Here is a 26,802-nt window from a genome sequence, read left to right on the forward strand (position 1 = left end):
CCGATAGTATCTTTAGTTTTGCGGTCATAAGATCGCATAGCGTTTGTGGATACTTACCATTAAAAATGATAGCGACATCGTCTGCGTATGCCACTATCTTACAGCCTCCTCCTTCGAGAATCCGCAGTAGTTTATTTACCGCGATATTCCATAGGAGGGGACATTCCCCCCTTACTTTGGAAAATTTTTAAATTTGGCTCCTACTCTCCGGCGTTTCCTTGCATTTGTTCTGCTCGTTCCCTTAGCGCTTCCTCGTTGCTTCTCTCGACGCTCCCTCGACGCTTTCAACTCCGTGAGTTTCTACGGCGCCGGTAGTCCTCTTGCAGCAACTTTCAAAACTCCCACGCCGATTCTCGATCTGGTCACACTGCGCATCGATAACTATCGGCTATCGATATGCCAGCGGGCCCAGATGCGTTCGGACTATGCCCTTCCTTGCATTTGTGTTTGGGGTCAATGCCCTTAACCGGTTCGGCTGCGGCTGCGCCGTGGGTTGTCGCGCTCTGTCAGCAGAAGGGTTTGTTTACCCGTGGTGAGTTGACAATTTAGCTGGACCGGCAATCACTCTTTGCATTTCAGGGTTTTTTGGTGATTTGGTTGTGCTTGTTTTCTGTCCGGAATGTTCAGCTGGCTACGGTCTAGCCCTAAAGCTTTCCGTCTCCCCCCTTTCTTCGGGATAAGTAGAGAAGGTCTTCCGCGCATACTTTTTCCTTCTTGGCGTAATCTAGGATGACTCAGGCGTGATGCCTGACGCAGAATCCTGTGGCCTTGCAGTCTGAGTCCCTGTGCGGTTTATCTTGGAATAGCCGTTTGTGTCTGTGTATCCTTGTGCATTCCTGTTACCCGCGGTGCGTCTACGGATGACTCTGGCAAAAGCCCGACGACTAATCTGTTGCCTTGCCGTTTAAATCAGTGTGTAGAGTCTTTTTTCTATTGCAGGTAGTACATATGTCGTAACGAGCCGGATCGGACCACTATATCTTATGGCTCCCATAGGAATAGTAAGATTTAATTTTAAATGTCATGTAGGCGTAGGGATTTTGAACTTGAATTTGAAATAATAACAATCAAAACGTATTCAGTTCAGTTGATTTCAAAGTTTTTTTTTTGTATTAATTCATCGCGTGGATGAACAGCTTGTTGGTCGCAACAACACTGCCGCATTGACCAGATGCTAGTAGCTTGAGAGCATGTGCGAGACAATGCACGCGTCGGTAAACACAAAAAGTGGTTCGGCTCGTGGGAAAGAAAAGCTGTTGCATAGCTTTCCTCTTGTAAACAATTTGTTTCTCAATCCAAAAGGTAGATGTAGATGTAGAGAAACAAGACATATGTACGGTACATTTAAACTTCTATCGCACAATATACTATTCCTTGTGTATTATACATGTATGAAATAAAATGTAAAGTATTCGATTTAAATAAAAGACACGAGAAAAATACATGTATTTTATTCTGACATGTACAATAAGTCGTGTACTTTATTTCTGACGAGTACGAATTAATTTTGATTTCGTACATCACTGTTTTGCTTATACTTAACAGAGAATATGTCATTAGCTATTTCCCGTGATGCTGTTATATAAATGACCATATCTCCTAAAGAAATCGCGGTTTTTCATCTTTTATGATAAAGCGCAATTGGTGATGCACATAATATAGTGAATATATACAATGGCCATCACCTTCTGAAGAATTGGCGGTTTTACATCTTTTATGATAAAGCGCCATTGGGAATGCTGTTATTCAAGTAAATATATAAATGACCACCATCTCCTCAAGAATTCGCGGTTTTTTATCTTGTATGAAATAAAGAAATAAAGTACACGACTTATTGTATATGTCAAAATAAAATACATGTATTTTTCTCGTGTCTTTTATTTAAATAGAATACTTCACATACTGTGCGTATCAATCATTTTCAAGTATTATACATTTATATAGTGTGTTATTTTCCGAACCCTGATACAAAGTCGTCCGTTGTCTGTACGTCTGGGCCTTTTAATTTTTATTTTTTTATTTTTTGGTCCACTGCCTGCACTAATTTCACGTATTCCGGGGATTGGAAAGCCGTCGAGTCCAGGCTTATCTGTATATCTTGTTCTTCCGCTTTCGCTTTCTGTAGCTCGTCCATATGCACTCGGGAGATAGTATCTGGTACTACGTTAAGTGCTCCTTTACGATGTTCGATGGTAAAGTCGAACGCTTGCAGCTTCAGACTCCATCGTGCTAGTCTGCCGGATAAATCCTTTTGACCAATCAGCCATTTTAGACTAGCATGATCGGTGATCACTTTGAACGGCAGTCCTTCTACGTAAGCGCGGAATTTGCTGATGCTGAGAAGGGCGGCATAGGATTCGAGTTCAGTTATGCTGTGCCTTGTTCAGTTTGGCGGACATGTAGGCGATCGGGTGTTCGCCGCCTGAGTCATCCTTCTGAAACAAACTCCTCGTACCCCTGTCGTCGATGCATCGCATTGAATGGTAAAGGGTTTCTTAAAATCCGGGGTGACAAGTACAGGTGCGGAAGCCATGTTACTTTTTAGTTCTTCAAATGCCTTAAGGGGTTATATACAGTTGTACCGCACAAAAAAATGAAATTTTACCGATTTTTTTTTTACACCAAAAAAAATACTTATTAAAAATGTTTTGCCGGCGTTGTTTAGTACATGTTTCTGGGTACTTATTAAAATTTTTTCATATAAAAAATATTGAATAATAAAAATGTTATGGCGAAATTCCAAGATTGTCTTTTTTGATGGTGACTTGCGGTGGACATCATAACCCAAGAACGGTTCTTCTCAAATTCCCAATTCATAAAAATTTCGTTAGTATATTGTATTGCCTAGTCCCTGAACAAAGGATTTGTAAAAACTTTGATTTAAAAAAAATGGCGACGGTTTTAACAAAAAATATACTTTTTGAAGGTATAAAATTTTGTATTTTATGCTCTACAAAAATAAGTTTTCAAAAAAATTTAAAATCCTTCGTTCAAGGACTAGCTATTGTTATAATAAATAAGTGGTCAAAATTTTGTGTCGATCGGATTAATAGTTTTTTAGTAATCGTGTCCACCGCAAAGGTAATTTCGAAAAACAAGATTCTGAGATAAAACCGTTTAAAGTTTCAAGTTTGTAACGGCCGATGTGCAGGTAGTGCGCTATAAATAGCTACAACTTGGGTTCTAATGCTCCGATCGTTCTGAATTTTTGTAAGAGTATTCTCAAAAGTATATACTTCAAGAATATGCAATAAAAAAAACCGATTTTTTCATCTACCACATCTGTATATAACCCCTTAATTGCCTCTTCGGACAATTCGAATTTCTTAACACGGATTATCTTCAAACAATCATGAAGCGGTGCCGCTGTTTAAGCGTAATTTTGAATAAACCTCCTGTACCAGCCTGTCATCCCCAAAAACCTCCGCATCTGTTTGGAAGAGCTTGGTTGAGGAAATTCTTGGATCGACTGGATTTTGGAATCGTCCGTTCGGATGCACCCTCCTCCTACTACATAACCTAGATATCTAGCCTGGCTATAGCAAAACTTACTTTTGTCGACATTTATTGTCAGTTTTGCGCGCTGCAAGCAGTAACTGACCTGGCTCAACATATCCATGTGTTTTTCAAAAGTAGGTAAACAAACCAGTAGGTCATCGAGGTACACGAATACATTCTCATGTAGCGACGCCGGTATTACTTTATCCATTAGTCGGCACATTCTTTGTGCTGCATTACACAGACCGAACGGCATGACTGTAAACTGATGCAGCGGTCGTCCGGGTACTGTAAACGCGGTTTTCTCTCTACTTTTTGTTTCCAGGGGTATTTGCCAAAAAGCGTCTTTTAAATCGATTAAGGAAATATAGTATGTTTCCTGTAAGGGACTTTACATACCCTCTAAGTGTGGCAACGGGTATGCATCTTTGATTGTCCGGGAATTGACTTTGCGTGCGTCGAGGCAAATGCGATTTTTCTGGCCTTACTGTAATAGAGTCACTGGTGAACTCCAGCTACTGTTGCTCTCTTCGATCACACCTAGACTAATCATGCGATCTAGCTAGGCATACATCAACTTTGCTTGGATGGGGGAAATCGGATAATGCCGCTGCTTGATCGGCAGGTCTTCGTCGGTTACTTCTATTATATGTTGCTCCAAGCTGGTCTTTTCTAAACCTTTATCCAGACATGATGGGCATGTCTTAATTACTCGCCTCAGCTGACTATGTTGTTGTTCTGGAGATAGCTGATGGAGCATGTAAGTGGTTTCGGGCTTAGGAGGGTCGTTCATATCCAAGTCTCCGGTCATTAAGTTGTACTCCGGTGGTGCTTCGATGGCTGCAAACTCGGTTCCGCCCTTACCAAGGGCCTTACTAATGTTAGGCCAAACGTATCCCAGAAGTTAATTCCGAAATAAAATCGTTGTGTCAGACCTGGGTAAGAATTTCTCAGCTGCGCATATGAAATATTGAACTTTCTTCAAACTCGGGTACCTCGTAGAGTTTGCCTTTTTTATCATCAGTAATTTTTAAAAAATTTGTTGGTGTCCATTTAGGGGCGCTATGAATTTTTGAAGCTAAGAATTTAAAAAATGTTCTCAAACTTTAAATTAGTATATCTCGAGAACGGATTAGAAGAACAACTTGCAACTTTACACGTTTTTAAATGTGTACTGGGGGAGTTAGAAAATAATTTTCTTAAATTTTTTGTTGGCCAATAAGTATGAATTTTTATTATTTGAAATTTTTAATCGCGGATTTTGAAAGTCTTCTTCATCCTATAAAATAAACTTAATTATCCTAGATTGTCCATCCCATAACCAACTTAATTTACCCGAAGAAACATTTTTGTTCATTTTCATAATTTCCAAGATAAATAATTTTTTATGCGAATTTAAAAAAGCTCTATTTATATTTCCAATGAGTACAATTCTTACATGTTTAAGGTGAAAGTTTGCACAACTCAATAACTCACTAATATTATGCTCATATATTAATATCATAATTTTACCACCGTCCCTTCATATAGCTGCCATACAAATCAATGGATTTTTTTATTGTTAAGAAGGTAGGCTTTGAGAAAATGTTTTGATTCAGATTGTAATTTTCATTTTTCAAAGACTACTTTCTTAACAATAAGAAAATCCATCGATTTGTATGGCAGCTATAAGAAGGGACGGTGGAAGAATTATGATTATGAAGAATTGTACTCAGCTAGCGTCTGCATCGCCTCCTACCTTTTCACACACTCTACAAGTGGCGTCATGGAATCTAGTAAGACAGGGATCTTCTTTTGGATGTTTTCTATAAAAGTCCGCTGATCTGCCGCATTTATAGCAGACTAATTCTTAAAGTGGTCCTCGGCATCCCTGTCCGTTTTCTAGCCCCGATCGGGTGTCTCTTCGCTTCCGGTTAAGTTCTTCCACAGTCACAGCGTCCGGATATCTTGTTGTGTTTGGCAATCCTCGTGTTCACTGACCGGCCTGCTTCGCGCGGTCCTGCCGTTACTCCTTAACCAGCGGTCTACTAGGGACCCAATCGGAGATGTCAGTAACAAACTTCCCATCTGGGCATTTATATTATCCTTGATGAGCTCAACAAATTTTTCTTCCTCTAGCTTGTTCTGCAATCGGAAATGCAAGTTAGGCATATCCGGATACATATTTTTATTAATTGGGGGCCTATAGTTAACAATGAAACTGCTAACTTATATTAACATAATTATTTACTTAAATAAATATAACTTAAATAAGAGTTTAACAAAGCAAGATTATTAGCACTACTCGAAGACTCAAGAAAGGATTAAATTTTAGCTGATAAACATTCTATTGAGTTTTCCAATGATATTTCAGTATAAAATAAATTATAATTTGAACAAAGAACCCTAAAGGGCTCATGACCTTCAAAGTTTGATCTACAAATTGGCATGTGAATTGGGCGAAAAGTTCGAGTGAATCTCAAAGGACAGCGATGTTAATGTAGCTAAGAAGACGCGGGGAATTTACCTCACCTAAAAGCAGTTTATGAAAAAAAAGTACTCCACCACACATTCTGCGATGTTTTAGAGATTGTAAATCAATTAATTATACCCGTTACTCGTAGAGTAAAAGGGTATATTGTATTCGTGCAAAAGTATGTAAAAGCTAGAAGGAAGCATTTCCGACTCTATAAAGTATATATATTCTTGATCAGGGTCACTAGCCGAGTCGATATAGCCATGTCCGTCTGTCTGTCTGTCCGTATAAACGCTGAGATCTCGAAAGAAAATTGGCATTTTGCATGCAGATTCTAGGAGTTCCTACGCAGCGCAAGTTTGTTTCAAAAGGGTGCCACGCCCCTTCTAACGCACACAATCGCTTATAAACGATTTTAAAAATTTCAATATTTCGGAAAAGTAAGAATGCAGTTTTATTGTGTTTATCGAAATGTAGAAGAAATTTTTTAAATCGGACCATTTGTTAAAAAGTTACGGCGGATCAAAGTTTTTATCTCCATCTCCTTCGCACTCCTTTTAGCTGAGTAACGGGTATCTGATAGTCGGGGCACCCGACTATAGCGTTCTCTCTTGTTTTAATCTCGATTCATAGGGTGGCAAGTGTCTAGTCGGATCCCAGTTCAGCTGACGCAAAGCGAATAATAGAAACTGCTTTTGAACTGACTCAATTAATTTTTGTGGTTCATTATATTGAGGGTTCCATACACTTGAGCAATATTCCAAATATTCCGAACCATGGAAACATACAAAGTTTTTGTTGTGTATGGATCATCGAACTCCTTGGCCCATCGTTTTATGAAGGCTAAAACCCCACTAGCTTTACCAATAATAACAGAGATGTGGCTTTTAAACCATAATTTGCTGTCAAATAAAACACCTAGATCATATACTTTGGAAATACGTTCCAAAATACGATTCCCAAGATAGTAAGGTTGAATATGAGCTAAAGTTCGATAAAAGGACATCGACATGCATTTTGCATGGTTAAGGTGTAACAAGTTAATGGAGCACCAAGACTGTAATTCATTTAGATCCGATTGTAGGCGATGGCGAGAGATTTGGTCGGAGTATGATAGGCAAATTTTTATGTCATCAGCATAAAGCAAAAGATATGACGTTTGGAAGATCGTTTATTAAGAGTACAAACAGTGGTGGACCTAAGTGACTGCCTTGGGGGACACCAGAAAAAACCTTTACAACAGAAGACAATTGATTATTAAAGAAAACGCGTTGAGTTCTTTTTGAGAGATATGCCAAAATCCAAGTAGAGACAGTTTGTGAAGGAGAAGGCTATGGTCTACTGAATCAAATTCCTTGCTGAAATCTGTAAAAATAACATCAGTTTGGCATTTATTAAGGAAACTTCCACGAATAAGACAAGAGAATTCGAGGAGATTTGTAGTAGTTGACCGATGCTTAACAAAACCATGCTGAGCTGGGAACGTCTTTGATTTCAAAGTACGGAACATAGATATTATTAATGTGGGATAGAGGGTATGGATAAGGGAGTCGAGGAGCTATAGGACTGTGGAGAGTAGGTTGACTGGAAAAATTTGGCAAAAATATTAGATATGTTTGATGATGAGGATTCAGTAGAGCTTTTATAATGAAGAGATGAGGGATAACTGTTACACTTTCTTTTAGAATTCACAAAGGAATAAAAATGTTTTGGATCCGGGCGAATGTTTTCTCTACATTGAGCGATGTAGCGAGCATAACTCTGATTAGCAGCAAGAGTAAATTTAGAGCGAATCGAGACATACTTCGCCAGGTCTACTGAGAGGTTGGTTTTTAGATATTTTTTGTATAGCCTGGATTTTTTGTTTTTGAGGTAAGATAAGTGCTTATCAAACCATGGAGGCTTGAATGAGTCAATAACATTTTTTGTATAGCCTGGATTTTTTGTTTTTGAGGTAAGATAAGTGCTTATCAAACCATGGAGGCTTGAATGAGTCAATAACAGATACATCTAGGACGAAAATGTTGATCGACGAATGCAAGAACTCATAAAACGTTGACACTGCAGTCTCTAGATCATTACATGATTTTAATGATGACCAATCGATTTCACCCAAAAGTTGGCTCAAACTGTTAAAATTGGCCCTGCGAAAACATTTGACTCGTGTGGCCGAGGTACTACGAGTTCCTGCGTTAATCTCAACTTTCAACAAGAAAGGAAGCTAGCTTCGGCCAGCCGAAGCTTATATACCCTTGCAGATCATTCCTATTAATTAACAAATCGCAAAAATGTTCAATTTTCTAATATTTCTCATTAATTTTCCGATCGTTCCTATGGCAGCTATATGATATAGTCGTCCGATTTTGATCAAATTAAAATTGAAATTCGGAAATATTTAAAAAGATTCATATCCTAGAGTAGAAGATAATACAATAAAAACCAAAGAAGCTAGAATTTATTTCCTATTACTTTTCCATTAATTTTCCGATCGTTCCTATGGCAGCTATATGATATAGTCGTCCGATTTTGATTAAATTAAAATTGAAATTCGGAAATATTTAAAAAGAGTCATATCCTAGAGTAGAAGATAATACAAAAAACCAAAGGAGCTAGAATTTATTTCCTATTACTTTTCCATTAATTTTCCGATCGTTTCTATGGCAGCTATATGATATAGTAGTCCGATTTTTTAAATAATTAATTCGAAATTCAGAAATATTTAAAAAATAACATCCCCAAAAGTAGAAGGTAATATTTCAAAAAACACCGAAGCTAGAATTTTTTAAAGTTTTTTTTTTCCGATTGTTCCTATGGGAGCTATAAGATATAGTTGTCCGATCCGGTCAGCTCCGACATATATACTACCTGCAATAGAAAGAAGACTTTTGCGAAAGTTTTGTCCCGATAGCTCAAAAACTGAGAGACTAGTTTGCGTAGAAACAGACAGACGGACAGACGGACGGAAGACGGGCGGACAGACGGACATGGCTAGATCGACTCGTATTGTGATGCTGATCAAGAATATATATACTTTATGGGGTCGGAAATGTCTCCTTCACTGCGTTGCAAACTTCTGACTGAAATCATAATACCCTCTGCAAGGGTATAACAACAAGGTTGGGTGGTAGGGATCTTCTGGTGTGGAGAAGGGTGAGCATCGAAGCACAATTGTAAGGGTCTCGTTATTAACAAAGATTAAATTTAGGAGCCTGTCTTTATTCTTCTCCACAAAGTTAATCTGACCCAAAGACAATTCAGATAGGCCGTCGATAAAATCATGTTGACTCTCAGTAAAAAGAAGATTGGAGTCCGGTGAAATCACCCAAAGCAGGTTAGGCAAGTTAAAGTCACCCATTACAATTAAATGATCTTCATTACCAATTGCAGATAAAACTAAATCAATTGCAGAAAGGTGCGTTAAATACACAGATATATCAGATTTAGGTGGAATATAAGAGCAAGTTATGTAAATGTTAGTATTATTTAAAGATATTTTGACTGATATAAATTCAATGGAATGAACATTCTGAAAAGCAAAAAGCTCTGAAGACAGTGAATTATGTAGTTTTTTGAAGCAGCTGAACTGGAGCCCCGAGTCTTGTCCTTTTGAAGATACTCGTGAACTAACGTATTCACTGGCCAAATTGTAGAATCAAGTGCTTTGGGAACAAATGGTCTGTAAGAATTTTAAATGAAGATATGTTACGCTTTTGCTTAAAATTTTTAGACAGACATAGCGTTATATGGATCAAGAAGTTTATCGCAAAGGTAGATTTTCACATCCTCAGCAGTGGCTTCTGGGTTGAGTCTGGATACAAATATAGATTTTTGAATGACCCCACTTAGAGGGGTGCCCGAGACCGCAGGAGTCCCCACGTTTTTTCTCTGGTCTGTTCGACTTGGAACACCACTCAAAGGGATGTTAGAACGACCTGGATCCAGCAGTCGTGGACCATGCAGATCATTTATAGCAGAAACTGCACTTGATGCAGAGACTGAGTCGCCAGGAACTAGCTGCAATCCAGGAGTGGCGAGGTTTTCTTCCGGTGGAATATTACCAGGGGATGCCGCAGCTAATGCAGCGTGCGACTGCATTGGTAAGTTGTCTGAAGATCCAGATGGAGTAGTATGAGCAGGTGAAAGAGACGGTGTAAGATAGTTTGAAGAATGTTCCATGTTGTTAGCGCCAGTAAGAGTAAAAAAAAGCATCGCGGTTGTCAGCCCGTTTGCAGGAAGTTGAAGATTATTTGGAATCTTTCTTTTCGGTGATTCACTTAGAATCTTAAGACCGAGAAACTGGGATTCCACTGCCAGGAATTTGTCGTTCATAGAGGTGAGCAGTTTTCGAACCTCCATAAATCAGGTCCTAGTTTGCTCCATGAAAGTGCGCATTTCATCCGTCATCTCACGGCATGCCGTGCAAGACCAGGTGAAACCGACTTTTCTCCAATACGGCCATTGAAACCGGCCCCGGCGCACTTAACGTGCGTGCAGTTGTCGCACAGCCAAAGGAAAGTTTCTCCGCTGATAATGTTATTATACTCGCATTTTTTTGCAGTGCAGTCATTTTGGCTGAGTATCAGGTCACTGTGCAGCAGACAAGCGTGGGAGTATAAGCGGCAATAGCGGCAGGGCAGAGCGGCAGCAGGGCAAAGAGCAGTCGGATGTAAGCGTCTAAGAGCAGAGCAGCAGCAGAGTAGAAAGCAGTCGCTTCTAAGCGTCGAAGAGCAGAGCAGCAGCTGGGCAGAGAGCAGTTGGATGTAAGTGTCGAGAAGAAGGCAGCAGCACTCCAGAGAGACGAAGTTTGCGCTGAAGAACCGATCGAAGCGCAGTGCAGTGATTGCAAGTTCGGGTAAATGTTCGTGGAAAGCACAAAGAGAGCAGTTTCACCAACAACAAACTATATTTTTAGCGGTGAGTGCTGGCAAAACAGTGCGCGATTGTGTGAATGTTCGCGGCAAACACAGAGAGAACAACAAAAACAAACTTTAGGTTTAGCGGTAACGCTGGAAAAACAGAGCATTAGCAAATATATTCTGTTGCCAATTTTGTTTTGCAAGTTATTATGTTTCTGTGTTTTTAAATTATCCAAACGGCTTGTATTGTTTAAGATTGCATTGTTACTGACAATATGTTTAAAAAAGCGTAGAAAAACACGTCCGAATACTAGTTGAGCTCTTTTCGTATTTTGTTAATAATCCCTTTGGCTGACCCAGGGGCAAATTTTCTTCCCCTACAGCTGAATCTACTTTCTTCATGCTCTTCCGGGTCGCGGAACATACTAAGATTGTCTCTGTCTGGAGAACTGGTTCTCCGTGGCGTGGCGTCGGCACTTGCACTCCTGGGTGCTAGATTGGCTCCTCTGGTCGTGGAGAGGGTTATTCTTCCCGTTGTGGATTGGAAAAGCACTTTTTTCATTGCCCCCTTCATTTGGGCCAAAGATTCCTCTATTTCAAAAATATACATATATATTTTTTCTTTTTTTCACTTGTGTCTTCACTTGTGTCCTTAAGCAATGACACACCTTTTCACTTGTCTACTTTCAACTAAACGTTCACACCCGCGATCAGCCTAGAACGGATGACTAAGAGTTGCGAATATAAACACTAGTTTACAAAATAATATTCTTGGTGTGCTCCCCAGCAATTGATGGCAAATTCTGTTAGTGCTGGACCCCTAGATCACAAAAATAGCACTTATTTTTTTTTCGATGGCACAGTTTTTTTTTAAAGATTTTTTAAAGTTCGAAATGTTAAATTTCGGACTTTTTTCGAATTTCTTCTTATATCTCGGCAGATATCCACTCGGTTGGGCCAGTTTTAGTTTTATTTTAAAGTCAATAGATCAGAGCTTGACTTTGCCATACAGATCAATACGATTGGATGAGTAATGGCAGCGCAGAAGCTCGACAAAGATGAAAAATGTGTTTTTTGGTCGTCTGTAAGTCGGCTGTAGATATCGTAAAAACTCGAAATAAATCCGTTGAAAAATCATAATGGGTACAAACTTAAAGTTTACATCCTACCGAATAAAACAAGCCGGATATGGCCCAAATCCATGGAAAACTGGATTTATGGTGAATTTTTAAAGTTCGGATTTTTCCACTTTTTTCGGTTGACAAAGTCCAAATTTAAGATTTATCATAGGCGGCGACATGTAAACAAAAATAATTGGTGTTGGCAGCCGGGTAAATTTAAAAGCTATAAAATTATAAAATAAATTCAATTTCTGAAAATTCCTTTAAAAATATAAAATTGCTTGCGTTATGACTGTGAGTATTTTTAACTAAGTACTATCCATTTGGATAGTTCATTCTTATGAAAAAAGTAACTTTAATTAAAAAATTAAATTCACTTTAAGAATTTTCTAGCTTTTAAATATCTGATTTAGCTATTTAGTGACCCGTCTGCCAACACCAATTATTTTTGTTTACATGTCGCCGCCTATGATAAATCTTAAATTTGGACTTTGTCAACCGAAAAAAGTGGAAAAATCCGAACTTTAAAAATTCACCATAAATCCAGTTTTCCATGGATTTGGGCCATATCCGGCTTGTTTTATTCGGTAGGATGTAAACTTTAAGTTTGTACCCATTATGATTTTTCAACGGATTTATTTCGAGTTTTTACGATATATACAGCCGACTTACAGACGACCAAAAAACACATTTTTCCTCTTTGTCGAGCTTCTGCGCTGCCATTACTCATTTAATCGTATTGATCTGTATGGCAAAGTTAAGCTCTGATCTATTGACTTTAAAACAGGGCTGTGAACCCATATTATTTTTGCATGGGTTCGGTTCGGGGCTCAAACCTAATCGACAGAAAATGTTCCGGTTTGCGAACCGGTTCAATGATGAGCCGGAGCAGGGTTCAGGTTCGAACCAGGGTTCAAAACAATAAATTGTTTTTTAATGAAATAATCAAGTCAACATTTATTTTCATGTATTTTCATTGAAATATGTACCATAGCACTAAGACTTATAAGTAAAGTTACAAGATTTATGATTTATAAAGTGTTTACCAGTTAAGGCAAAGAGTATTCTCTTTGATTTAAAAGTTTTGGAGATGATAGTTATATATTATTAGACCGTTTGAGTTAGATGCAGTCATTGCATAGACAAAATATTTGCGCATTTTTATTTCCCTTAGTAAATAAACTCTATGTTAATATGCTCAGAAAGCCCACAATGTTGAATAAAAAAACACGAACACACAAAATAAATTTTTCGTAAACCGAAGCGAATATAAAAAAAAAAGACCCGGTTCGGTTCCGGTTCAATTATAAAAAAATTCGGCGCTCCGGTTTACGGTTCGGTTCGTTTTCTAAAAAAAGTAAACCACTCCGGTTCGGAGTGGTTCAGCTCCGGAGTGGTTCACAGCCCTGCTTTAAAATAAAACTAAAACTGGCCCAACCGAGTGGATATCTGCCGAGATATAAGAAGAAATTCGAAAAAAGTCCAAAATTTAACATTTCAAACTTTAAAAAATCTTTTAAAAAAAACTGTGCCATCGAAAAAAAATTTAGTGCTATTTTCGTGATCTAGGGGTCCAAATCTAACAGAATTTGCCATCAATTGCTGGGGAGCATTTTGGCTGTAAACTAGTGAAATCAAAGATAATGGGGGTGCTGTTTTGCGATTACTAAGTATCCCTTTGGTGAAAAATCTGTCCGATATTTAAGCCCCACAAAAAAAAATATCCCTAACTACAGGTATTAGCAGCTTTTACACAACTGGGTCAGCTTTAACGTTCTAGTCAGCTTTAACGTTCACAATGGGAACTAGCTGCGCCAGTCGTCGGAAATACGGTTATATGACCGATCATTCTCGAGATCCACAACCGTCTTCCTATTTCTCTGGACTCGAGCCTATCAAACGACCGGACCATCTAGCCCAGTAAGTTGTTTACCGTCGGCCAGAGAAACCAAAATACGTCCCCCGCCCAAATACGTCAAAGGAAGCCGTAAAGACTCGAGCCTATCAAATGCCCAGACTCTTGGCCTAGTACGTCGTATAGCGTAGGCTTTACGTGTCCTCTTAGTTCCCCCACACACCTTTTCTGTCCTGGATCGACAATCGCACAATAGATCCGCACCGCAATGGCTAAATGCGTTACCGTAACATCTGCGCTCCTGCTCTTTCTGGACTCGACCGGCCTCCGCCTAGTACGTCGTGTAGCGTCGGCCAATTTAATTTTTTTACGTTAATTTTAAAAAGAAAATGTCAGTTGGCACAATTTCCCATGATGAACAAACCCTAAACTACTACCATTGATAACAATCTTAAAGTCACGTGCCAATTCTGAAACTACAAAATCCGATTGAGTGGGTACTCAACACTGCTGGAGCAGAGATTGGGGACTTTAAAAATCTACAGGAGTATAAACATGTAATTTTAGACCAGAGGTCGGGAGCGTCCTATTAATGCGGATATTCCACTACATTGTTCGGGTCATTCATTAGTGCAATTTTTTCTCAGCATATACAATTTTACGTAGGTGCGAGCAAGACAGATATATGTCGGCTGCAATAAGCAATCAATGAGCAAATTGTAAAAACCGATGGGCACTTTTGGTATTTTTTTTTAGTATTGTAAAATGCCTCAATACGGTACTACCTGAACCGATGAGCAATGAGCAAAATTGAATCTAAAAAGTACAATTTTGCTCATTTATTAGAGCTACTGTAAAATGGGATCAATAATAAAAATTGATTGGATTTTTTTTGGTTGAATTGCCAAACCTTTTGCGTCTAATAAGGTGCTATAAACAAATATGAACAATACAAAAAATATTTTAGTGGCCTAATTACTCCGTTGCCAACTAAAAATAACTCGCATATTTCTATATAAACCCATAACTGCGTCTATAAATTTATATAAAATTGCCTTCCTAAAAATTAATGCCGGGTATGATAAAATTAAAAACAATTACAGATGTACTTTAAACAGCCCAAAACAATTTAAAAACTTGGTAAAAGTGTCTGATTTTTTGGCAACACACACTATTAATTTTACAGCCTCCAACCTTAATGATTTAACCAGTCAAAGTTATTTGAATTATAAAGTTTAAATTTAACGTCTAAATTTTAAGTGACCATGCCATCTTATCCAAACAAATCCCAAAAATAGCATATATATTTGTCCCTTTCTAAGCCTCCAATGAATGCTCTAATGAATGAGCCAAACAATGTAGTGGAATAACCGCATAAGTGAGCATAGGGAATTGCTCTGCTCATCCGCTGCCTCACACGGACACTATGAGCTGCGCAGTGGAAATTACTTACACATATATAAAACAAAATGTCATCGTATGTGGTGCCGACCGCTGTTTTAGACCCAACAAAAAAATGAGATCATATGAAATCTTGTTTGTCCACCACAAGAAAAAATTGAAATATTCTTGTAATTATAGTTGGAAAGAACACTTTACTGTATAACTTCCTTTCGTTTATCCCAGGTATCTAAACTATTGACTCCTCAAAACGATTCTAACAAAGAGTAAAATATTTCTAAGTATGTTAACGAAAGTGTCATTTGTTGGGCGCCAATTCTGTTACGTGGGCATATTAGTGCCCTAGTCCTGAAAAGGACTTGGGCCGAGGGAAAGTCATCCGATGCACCAATTTTTGCCGGCATAAGCTCTCTAGATGGGGTGGGTTCTTGGTAAGACTTTCTCGTCTCCAACATAACGAGAATAAATATTAAGATGCCTGAAAAATAGTAAGAGTCGTAAAGTCCGTCGGTCATCAGTCTATATTGCCCCACAAGCTTAGCTGTCGCTTGATCGTAACACGATCGGGCAATGTTTCGGCCACATTCCCTCCTTTTCCACATTCGTGTGCCAAATGGATCGTCGCGAGCCGCGCAATACGATCCCCTATTGTCAAGGTTGTCCGTCAAAAGTTATGTCATTATTCTTCACCTGCTCCACTTATCGCGTCAGCACCCCCTTTTTGAAAACTTAGCACTTCATGGTTTTAAGTTCCTTTTCACATTATAATTTTATTGAATAAAATATTGGCTAGTGTCATTTTTAAGTAATAGTAAGACAGTAAGACAGTAAGACAGTAAGACAGTAAGACTGTAAGACAGTAAGACAGTAAGACAGTAAGACAGTAAGACAGTAAGACAGTAAGACAGTAAGACAGTAAGACAGTAAGACAGTAAGACAGTAAGACAGTAAGACAGTAAGACAGTAAGACAGTAAGACAGTAAGACAGTAAGACAGTAAGACAGTAAGACAGTAAGACAGTCAGACAGTCAGACAGTCAGACAGTCAGACAGTCAGACAGTCAGACAGTCAGACAGTCAGACAGTAAGACAGTAAGACAGTAAGACAGTAAGACAGTAAGACAGTAAGACAGTAAGACAGTAAGACAGTAAGACAGTAAGACAGTAAGACAGTAAGACAGTAAGACAGTAAGACAGTAAGACAGTAAGACAGTAAGACAGTAAGACAGTAAGACAGTAAGACAGTAAGACAGTAAGACAGTAAGACAGTAAGACAGTAAGACAGTAAGACAGTAAGACAGTAAGACAGTAAGACAGTAAGACAGTAAGACAGTAAGACAGTAAGACAGTAAGACAGTAAGACAGTAAGACAGTAAGACAGTAAGACAGTAAGACAGTAAGACAGTAAGACAGTAAGACAGTAAGACAGTAAGACAGTAAGACAGTAAGACAGTAAGACAGTAAGACAGTAAGACAGTAAGACAGTAAGACAGTAAGACAGTAAGACAGTAAGACAGTAAGACAGTAAGACAGTAAGACAGTAAGACAGTAAGACAGTAAGACAGTAAGACAGTAAGACAGTAAGACAGTAAGACAGTAAGACAGTAAGACAGTAAGACAGTAAGACAGTAAGACAGTAAGACAGTAAGACAGTAAGACAGTAAGACAGTAAGACAGTAAGACAGTAAGACAGTAAGACAGTAAGACAGTAAGACAGTAAGACAGTAAGACAGTAAGACAGTAAGACAGTAAGACAGTAAGACAGTAAGACAGTAAGACAGTAAGACAGTAAGACAGTAAGACAGTAAGACAGTAAGACAGTAAGACAGTAAGACAGTAAGACAGTAAGACAGTAAGACAGTAAGACAGTAAGACAGTAAGACAGTAAGACAGTAAGACAGTAAGACAGTAAGACAGTAAGACAGTAAGACAGTAAGACAGTAAGACAGTAAGACAGTAAGACAGTAAGACAGTAAGACAGTAAGACAGTAAGACAGTAAGACAGTAAGACAGTAAGACAGTAAGACAGTAAGACAGTAAGACAGTAAGACAGTAAGACAGTAAGACAGTAAGACAGTAAGACAGTAAGACAGTAAGACAGTAAGACAGTAAGACAGTAAGACAGTAAGACAGTAAGACAGTAAGACAGTAAGACAGTAAGACAGTAAGACAGTAAGACAGTAAGACAGTAAGACAGTAAGACAGTAAGACAGTAAGACAGTAAGACAGTAAGACAGTAAGACAGTAAGACAGTAAGACAGTAAGACAGTAAGACAGTAAGACAGTAAGACAGTAAGACAGTAAGACAGTAAGACAGTAAGACAGTAAGACAGTAAGACAGTAAGACAGTAAGACAGTAAGACAGTAAGACAGTAAGACAGTAAGACAGTAAGACAGTAAGACAGTAAGACAGTAAGACAGTAAGACAGTAAGACAGTAAGACAGTAAGACAGTAAGACAGTAAGACAGTAAGACAGTAAGACAGTAAGACAGTAAGACAGTAAGACAGTAAGACAGTAAGACAGTAAGACAGTAAGACAGTAAGACAGTAAGACAGTAAGACAGTAAGACAGTAAGACAGTAAGACAGTAAGACAGTAAGACAGTAAGACAGTAAGACAGTAAGACAGTAAGACAGTAAGACAGTAAGACAGTAAGACAGTAAGACAGTAAGACAGTAAGACAGTAAGACAGTAAGACAGTAAGACAGTAAGACAGCTTCGAACCACACACGGCGAAAGCGACACAACGCTGACGCCTCGCTATAACGGTTCCTCAAAAGGGACAAGACAAAATCATGCAAGGTGGCAACGCTGATGTGTGTCGCGCTACACTTTTGTGGCGCCGCACAAGCAAAGAGGAATAAAATATGATGATGAAATAATTCGAGCTTCTAGGAAACACAAGCAGTCCAAGAAACTAGCATTCCTTATACACTGAGATATACCATTCGCCGACACGGCCATTCTGACTCTAACACGACCTCGTGTATAAAATCTACATTTTCAGTTACTCTTTTGCTCCCTTTTTATTTCTACAACTTAAACAAATATTTTCACAACGAAATCCAATTTTCTTTTCTTAATTTATGTAAACTCATTGATGACCAATTTCACAAAATATGATCAGACCTTCTTAAAAAATATCTTAACATAAACATTATCATTCTGTTTGGGTTTCATTAACAAATCAGTTCTTTAAGAATTATGTTTCAATTTCACAGAAACAACAATTGGTTTAAAAATTGTTTAACTCAATTTATCCATTCTCATATCTAATGCACCACACGCCATGATCAAAACAAACATTAGTTTGTTCTGCACTTGTGCTTACATTAATATTGCGAATCTCATTATCGTCCACTTAGGCCACGATACTGTATCTTTTTATCATTTCATTACATTCTTTTTCGACAACCACTTTCTTATTTATTTATTTTTATTATTTTTAATTTCATTTCTGAGCTTGATTTACGCGATCCAAGTACTCTGCCATTTCCGTTTGGCCAGCAGTACTACATCTGGCGCACTTCACTTTCTTCAACAACTTCGTCATCATTAATATTTTCATTTTCGCTTTCAACATTATTATAATCATCGCACACATTAAGCTCCTCGGGAACTTCCCCATCTGGTAAAATTCTTAAATCTTCGTGAGCATACTTGTAAGTTCGTTTGTTAGTTAAGGACTTAAAAATATACCTGTCACCCTCTAGAATCTGTGTTATTTGAAAAGGCCCCTTGAATTTTGGACTTAGCTTGGTTTGATGCCTTTCCTCGTTTTTAAGTAAATCAAAATCTCCAACATTGTGTCTGCGTACTTTTGCCTTACTTTTATCAAACCGTTCTTTATCGTAAACTGCAGTAACTAACATATTTTTTTCAGCTTGTGCTCTCAAGTTCGACAAATCTACATCATTTTCTATGTCACAAGGTGGAAGTAATCCTAATGGCCGTGCTACTTTTCCCAATAACATTTCTAGAGGACTTGCCTTCGTCACACGATTATTTGTACAATTGATAGCCAGCTGCACCTCTCCTAGCACATTCTGCCAAGACTGTGTTCCAGTTTCAGCCGCCGTTAACATATTTTTCAACGTGCTCATTGTTCGTTCCACTTGACCATTAGCGCGACTAGCGCCGGTGGCAATCAAGTGCAAGTTTATTTTGTGATCTGAACAAAATTCACTAAACTTTGATCCAGTAAAACACCTTCCCTGGTCAGCTATTATTCGGTTTGGTACTCCAAACAACGAAATAGCGGACTTGACAGCCTTTATGCAACTCTCACTGTCCAATTTAAGGGTATGACTAAGATAGACATACTTGGTAAACGCGTCAACTTGAACAATAACATACTCCTTCTGGTCACTCTTGCCGCTTAATTTCCCTGTTATGTCGATATGGATTGTGAAAAGGAATATTTACTTTTGGGATGGGATGCAGTTCCGCCTGAATTTTTCCTGAGGTTGATTTAGACATTTTGCAAGTAATGCAGTTGTCCAAAAATTTTTTGATGTATTTTGACATATTGTCAAACCAGTAAAAATCGTAAACTTTATCAAGTCTCTTTTCGAAACCTAAATGCATTATCGACTCATGAACTTGGTTTATAACGGACCATCTGAATACACGGGGCACCACAGGTAAACAGCGGGTTCTGCCATTCCTCTGTATTTTTCGGTGAAGAACCTCTGCCCTTTTTTCATATGTTTTCGCAATATCTTCATCAAGAGAAAAATCTTTTAATTTAGTCACGATTTCGGCTATGTCTGAGTCTCGACGTTGTTCAGCAATGAGCCAATTACTTGAAATTTCGGCCAAGTTAACTCTTTTCTCATCAACTACGTTTGGAGCAGAAGTAGACCCTGGTGAGATTGGATTTCTCGACAAAAAGTCAACATGTGCCATTCTTTTCCCTGCTCTATACTGAATATCGAATGTAAATGACTGTAAGAAAGCCCACCAACGCTGTGCTCTAGGGGTCAAATCTTGTTTATTTCTTGACGCCTTCAATGAGTTACACTCGGTATAAACAGTAAAGTTCCTGCCCAGCAAATAATGTCGAAAATGTTTAATGGAGTTTACCACCGCTAAAGTTTCTAACTCATACGAGTGATATCTGGACTCTGCAGGTGAAGTCGTTTTTCTATAATATTCTATTACCTGTGGTTTGTTCTTAATTTGATGTAACAAAATTGCACCGTAACCACTTCCACTTGCATCTGTATGTAATTCAATAGGATAATTTGGGTCAAAAATAACAAGGACTGGTTAATCGGTAAGTATAGAAATAATTTGTTTCCGTATCTGTTCATGTTCTGCTTTCCAAATAAATTTATTTTTGTCTGAAGTTAAAAAATATAACGGTTTCATCAACAGTGAAAAGCCCTTTATAAACTGCCGGAAATGCTAATCCAATAAATTGTCTAAGTGCTGTTACAGACTGTGGAGGGAGAAGGGCAGTTAACGCTACAATTTTCTGAGGGTTTGGACGAATTTCACCAGCACTAACACTGTAGCATAGATATTGAACCGATGTTTTCAGGAATGAGCACTTCGTAACGTTGAATGAAAATCCTGCCTCTGTCAGAACATTTAAAACAATCTCTAATCTTTCAAACGCTTCGCATTCTGTTGTGGCAGTTATCATGATATCATCCATATAACATATAACATAAGATTTCGCTAAATCTCCTAGCGCCTGCATTACTAAGCGTTGAAAAACAGAAGGCGCGTTTTTAAGCCCGAATGGCATGGACAGAAACTCATACTGGCCATCTGGCGTCACAAACGCTGTGTACTCAATAGAATCTGCATGCAAAGGAATTTGGTAGTATCCACTGGCCATATCTAAACATGTAAAATAATTAACTCCTCGAAGTCTATTTATTTGATCCTGTATGAGTGGGAGCGGGTATTTATCAGCGACTGTGTTTGAATTTAGCTCTCTATAGTCAACGCAGAGTCTATCCGAACCATTTTTCTTTTTTACCAACAATATGGGGCTGGCATAAGGTGAACAGCTTGGTCTTATTATATTACACCTCAACAGCTCCTCAATTTTCTCTCGAACTAAATCTCGCTCGCACGGACTTAATCGATATGGCCTTCTTTGAACTGTTTTTCTTGGATCAATCAATCTAATTTTCATTTCGCCAACTCTACCCTTAGTACATGGAATGCCTTTTATAAAACAATCTGAGTACTTTGCCATTCCTCTACATAAAAAAGGCTCAAGATCCGATGTTGAAAACTATCGCGGTATTGCCAAACTCTCTGCTTTACCTAAGCTTTTCGAACAGTTGGTCACCTGCCAACTTCAACATATGTGTTCATCCATAATCTCTCCAGCTCAGCATGGTTTTGTTAAGCATCGGTCAACTACTACAAATCTCCTCGAATTCTCTTGTCTCATTCATCGAAGTTTCCTTAAAAAATGCCAAACTGATGTTATTTTTACGGACTTCAGCAAGGCATTTGATTCAGTAAACCATAGCCTTCTCCTTCACAAACTGTCTCTTCTTGGATTTCCACCAATTTTACTAAACTGGATTTTGGCATATCTCTCAAATAGAACTCAACGCGTTCTCTTTAATAATCAATTGTCTTCTGTTGTAAATGTTTTTTCTGGTGTCCCCCAAGGCAGTCACTTAGGTCCACTACTGTTTGTACTCTTTATAAACGATCTTCCAAATGTCATATCTTTCGCCACTACTTTAATGTATGCTGATGATGTAAAAATTTGCCTTTCATACTCCGACCAAATCTCTCACCACCGCCTACAATCGGATCTAAATGAATTACAGTCTTGGTGCTCCATTAACTTGTTACATCTTAACCATGCAAAATGCAAGTCGATGTCTTTTTATCGAACTTCAGCTAATATTCAACCTTACTATCTCGGGAATTGTATTTTGGAACGTATTTCCAAAGTAAATGATCTAGGTGTTTTATTCGACAGCAAATTATGTTTCAAAAGCCACATCTCCGTTACTATTGGTAAAGCTAGGGGGGTTTTAGCCTTCATAAAACGTTGGGCCAAGGAGTTTGACGATCCATACACAACAAAAACTTTGTATGTTTCCATGGTTCGCCCTATTTTGGAATATTGCTCGAGTGTATGGAGCCCTCAATATAATGAACAACAAAAACTAATTGAGTCAGTTCAAAAGCAATTTCTATTATTCGCTTTGCGTCAGCTAAACTGGGATCCGAATAGACACTTGCCACCCTATGAATCGAGATTAAAATTAATTGATTTACAATCTCTAAAACATCGCAGAATGTGCGGTGGAGTAATTTTTTTTCATAAACTGCTTTTGGGTGAGGTAAATTCCCCGCGTCTCCTGAGCTACATTGACATCGCTGTCCCTTTGAGATTCACTCGAACTTTTCGCCCAATTCACCTGCCAATTTGTAGGTCAAATTTTGCAGTTCATGAGCCCTTTAGGGTTCTTTGTTCAAATTATAATTTATTGTATACTGAAATATCATTGGAAAACTCGATTGAATGTTTATCAGCTAAAATTTACTCCTTTCTTGAGTCTTCGAATAATCTGTACTAATAACCCTGCTTTGTTAAACTCTTATTTAAGTTATATTTATTTAAGTAAATAGTTATGTTAATATAAGTTAGCAGATTTATTGTTAACTATAAACCCCCAATAAAAAACAATGAATTAAGTTTTATTTTATTTTCTCCATCAAGTTCAGTATCAATATCGGCTGGCTCAGAACCGGTACACAAATTAATTATTTTGGCTCTCGAAATTGTAAATTTGTTTGATGAAATGACAATATCAAAACCCTGCTTAAGTATTTCACGCCCAATGACGATATCGTTTTGCATGTGATCATCGCCTATTACATAAAACAAAATCTCAATAAAATGGTCATCAATCTTAACGTTACTTGAAACTTGTACAGTACTACATATTCCATTACTGCCTATGCCTTTTAACATAACAATATTATTGAATCTTTTACCAGAAAACTGAGTACTTAGCTTTTCTTTCATCAGTGAGCATTCCGCTCCGGAATCAAAGGTGACTTTAAAAATGTGTCCTCTGTGGTTCATGCTTCCTTTAGGTACTGCAACGCTGCACTGCTCCACTCGTTTTTCCCGGTTGAACGTCTTGTTCCTATCCGCTTCCTTCTTTGTACATTGGGTAGATATGTGTCCTCTGTCTCCGCACTTGTAGCAAGTTACACTTGATTTTTCACGTCGATGTTCATCGTGTCTGACATGTCGCTCTTTGTCATTTGCAAGATGATGTTGTTGTTTTTTGAGTCTGCACTCAAACATTTTTCTTTTTTTTAATTCGGACTGTAGATCGCCTCTGGCTCGAACATTTGAAGTGAGACTCAAACGCTGCACACGGTTATCAAAGCTCGCCAGCAATGCGAGAGTCACGGACACAGCAATTTCTTCTTTTTCCATTTCGCGCCATTTCGTCGTTAATTCTATAACCATGCGGCTTGCGTGCAGTGCGAGACACTCGCCATCGGTCGGTCGTTTTGTCAGCATTTGTAGAAACATGGCGGCTGGTGTTTGCTATAACGGTTCCTCTCAAAAGGGACAAGACAAAATCATGCAAGGTGGCAACGCTGATGTCTGTCGCGCTACACTTTTGTGGCGCCGCACAAGCAAAGAGGAATAACATAAGATGATTAAATAATTCGAGCTTCTAGGAAACACAAGCAGTCCAAGAAACTGACAAATATATATATATTGCTTCGTTTTTCACTATTTAAAAACAAACCCTAAAATGAACTTAAACAAGGCGATAACATTACGGTGATGTCCTACACATTGTGTCCACCCACGCAAATAATTTGGAGGAAGCATTAGAGTACTGCTCTTGAAATTCCGATAAACGCTCGTAGAAGAGCTACAGTTGTTTACATTAAGTATTATATTTAACTGCAAGGGTTTATAAGCTTCGACTTGCGAATTTTTCTTCCTTACTTGTTTAATATAAAACAGCACAAAAAAATTCTTAAAATTTACTTATTTAGAAACTTATTTTCAAAAACTTGTTGTAAAAGTAAAATACAAATTATACTACGTTTTACATTTACGTCTTTTAATTGCATTACCATTTACGCTGATAGCTATAGGCTTCCTCGAAACGTCGGACAACTTATGCAAATGTCCTTCATGGGAAGTAGATTGTTTCGTGACTGCAAAAAAAGCAAAATGAGTGTTTAATTACACAGGCCGACAAAATGTGACATGGGTCGGTGTCCAGGCCTGCCACAATTTTATTTCGATAAATGAGGCTTTTTTAAGCATAAGTTGCCACTACGCCAATAGTCCATCAGCTCTGGTATTTGCGGTATCTTTAATTTAAGAAAATCACAAAAAATTTCTTCGTCTTTTGGGATATATCTTCAAGAGTGGTCAACCAATTTTGGTAATCTTTTCGGAATTAAATAGTTACATGTCTGTTTTATACGGTCGTTTTGGAAAATTCAATCTAAGTCAACCACAAGAGGAGGTGGGCGCATTCAAAAAATTAAATAAAAATATTTTCTTCTACAATGCATTTTTGATCCAAAGACACCTTATGTCCTTACTGTTTAGGACACTCATCAGGTTTTTGTAAATTGTTTTGGAATTTTTAAAATTGCTTTTCTTTCTTCCTTCACAGTGACGATTCACAAACAGTGCCCAAACCTTTCACAATTTTAAATAACATATTTCTAAACGATCTAAGTAGTTTTGCTTTGAATATAAGCACATGAGCGTAGGCTAATAACACTGTGCAGCATTTTTAGTGCTTTTTAAATTTACCTCGATGGATGCTATATTTTTGGATTCGTTACGAATTCCCAAGTTAAACTGCGTTTTCCAAAAAGTTCCCCGACGCAAGGATTCTTAGCAAAAGGACCTCAAAGTTCGAAAAATGCTGAAATTGACCAACTTTGCGGAGCTCTCAGAGGCAAATGGATGTATGGTTTGATTCGATGTTAAAGTTTTTTAAAAGATACACCCTTTATCTTTTAAACCCCATACTTAAAAATTTTTAAGATTTTTTTTAAGGCAGAAACAAATTCTAGAAAACATAGTTAAAAAACATAAAAGTATACAGCAGCGGTCAAAATGGTAGTAGTGTTGCCGCCCTGTGTATTTAAAAGTTTGTTGTTGTAATTGATCTTTTCCTAGTAATATTGTATTGATTATAATTTTACTATTAGACTAATTGGATAAGAAAAAATTACAACATCAAACTTTTAAAAACACAAGGCGGCAACACTGCTACTATTTTGACCGCAGCTGTATGTTTTTCAGTTTTTTGACTATGTTTTTTGGAATTTATTTCTGCCTTAAAAAAAATCCTAAAATTATTTTATGCATGGGGTTTGAAAGATAAAGGGTGTATCTTTTAAAAAACTTTAACTTCGAACCAAGCCATGCATCCATTTGCCTCTGAGAGCTCCGCAAAGTTGGTCAATTTCAGCATTTTTCGAACTTTGAGGTCCTTTTGCTAAGAATCCTTGCGTCGGGGAACTTTTTGGAAAACGCAGTTTAACTTGGGAATTCGTAACGAATTCAAAAATATAGCATTCATCAAGGTTAATTTTTGATGCTGCATAGTGTAATCTTTGGGGGTTGAAATGTATAAATATTTTTAAAGCAAGGGTTATTTGTGTAACGGCCCGAGCATGCCGAGCAGAGGACAGAAGCAGCGAGAATGAAGGAAGGAGGATAACTTTGGGCTGCGACTTAAAAACTGGGACGAGGAAAAGTCAGTGATGACCAGAGCTTGAAAGAGACCACACGCGATCGCTCGCGACCCCAGTCCGCCGCGACAACCAGTGCCAACCAGTCGTGGAACCACGTGCTCACGACTCTTCGAACCACGTGCTTGTCTCACGCCTTCCCTGGATACCACAACCCGCCGCAAGAAGCAGCGAGTACCAGCATTTTTCTGCCGCCAAGAACCGGCAGTTGGATTTATTTTCGTATCGGCCGAATCTGTCTGAGTGAGTAGCGTTAAATCAAGGAGTGCGGTATAGGCCGGGACCCATAGGTTGCTCATTCAATAAATATTATATCCGAAGCTTGAAAACCTGTGTGTCTACTATTTCCCGGTTCCCGTGTGCATTTTTGGGTGATAGCAGCCAGGCGCCAAGCCTCTGCCCCCACTAGTGTATCACTACCCACCCCCACGTGCATCCTTCGGTGATCGCAGCCAGGCGCCAAGCCTCTGCTCCCACTGGTGTACTATTTCCCGGTTCCCGCGTGCATTTTTGGGTGATAGCAGCCAGGCGCCAAGCCTCTGCTCCCACTGGTGTACTATTTCCCGGTTCCCGCGTGAATTTTTGGGTGATAGCAGCCAGGCGCCAAGCCTCTGCCCCCACTAGTGTATCACTACCCACCCCCACGTGCATCCTTCGGTGATCGCAGCCAGGCGCCAAGCCTCTGCTCCCACTGGTGTACTATTTCCCGGTTCCCGCGTGCATTTTTGGGTGATAACAGCCAGGCGCCAAGCCTCTGCTCCCACTAGTGTATCACTACCCACCCCCACGTGCATCCTTCGGTGATCGCAGCCAGGCGCCAAGCCTCTGCTCCCACTGGTGTACTATTTCCCGGTTCCCGCGTGAATTTTT

The 26,802-nt window shown here is 38.6% G+C and overlaps 2 protein-coding genes across 12 annotated transcripts in view; one reads left to right on the forward strand and one right to left on the reverse strand.

The window, feature by feature from the left end:
- MFS17 (Major Facilitator Superfamily Transporter 17) overlaps positions 1-26,802 on the forward strand; it is a 327,725-nt gene that overhangs the window by 124,639 nt on the left and 176,284 nt on the right. The window contains exons 2-5 of one of the 11 annotated variants that reach the window (XM_070212620.1): positions 9,341-9,627; positions 9,681-9,721; positions 9,800-10,050; positions 10,512-10,801. The exons of 8 other annotated variants lie outside the window; for them this stretch is intronic. In XM_070212620.1, coding sequence (XP_070068721.1) covers positions 9,625-9,627; positions 9,681-9,721; positions 9,800-10,050; positions 10,512-10,579 — 363 coding nt within the window. In that variant the 5' untranslated portion in view covers positions 9,341-9,624 and the 3' untranslated portion in view covers positions 10,580-10,801. Of the gene's footprint in view, positions 1-9,340; positions 9,628-9,680; positions 9,722-9,799; positions 10,051-10,511; positions 10,868-26,802 lie in introns of those variants that run through there. 2 more of the 11 variants (XM_070212621.1, XM_070212614.1) reach the window with 2 other exon arrangements.
- LOC138912303 (uncharacterized) overlaps positions 1-26,802 on the reverse strand; it is a 122,206-nt gene that overhangs the window by 89,446 nt on the left and 5,958 nt on the right. Inside the window, exon 8 of the mRNA XM_070212630.1 lies at positions 24,286-24,369. Within this exon, the coding sequence (XP_070068731.1) occupies positions 24,286-24,369 (84 nt within the window). The remainder of the gene's footprint in view (positions 1-24,285; positions 24,370-26,802) is intronic.

Source organism: Drosophila takahashii, chromosome 2R (genome assembly GCF_030179915.1).
Source record: "Drosophila takahashii strain IR98-3 E-12201 chromosome 2R, DtakHiC1v2, whole genome shotgun sequence".
Taxonomy (NCBI): domain Eukaryota; kingdom Metazoa; phylum Arthropoda; class Insecta; order Diptera; family Drosophilidae; genus Drosophila; species Drosophila takahashii.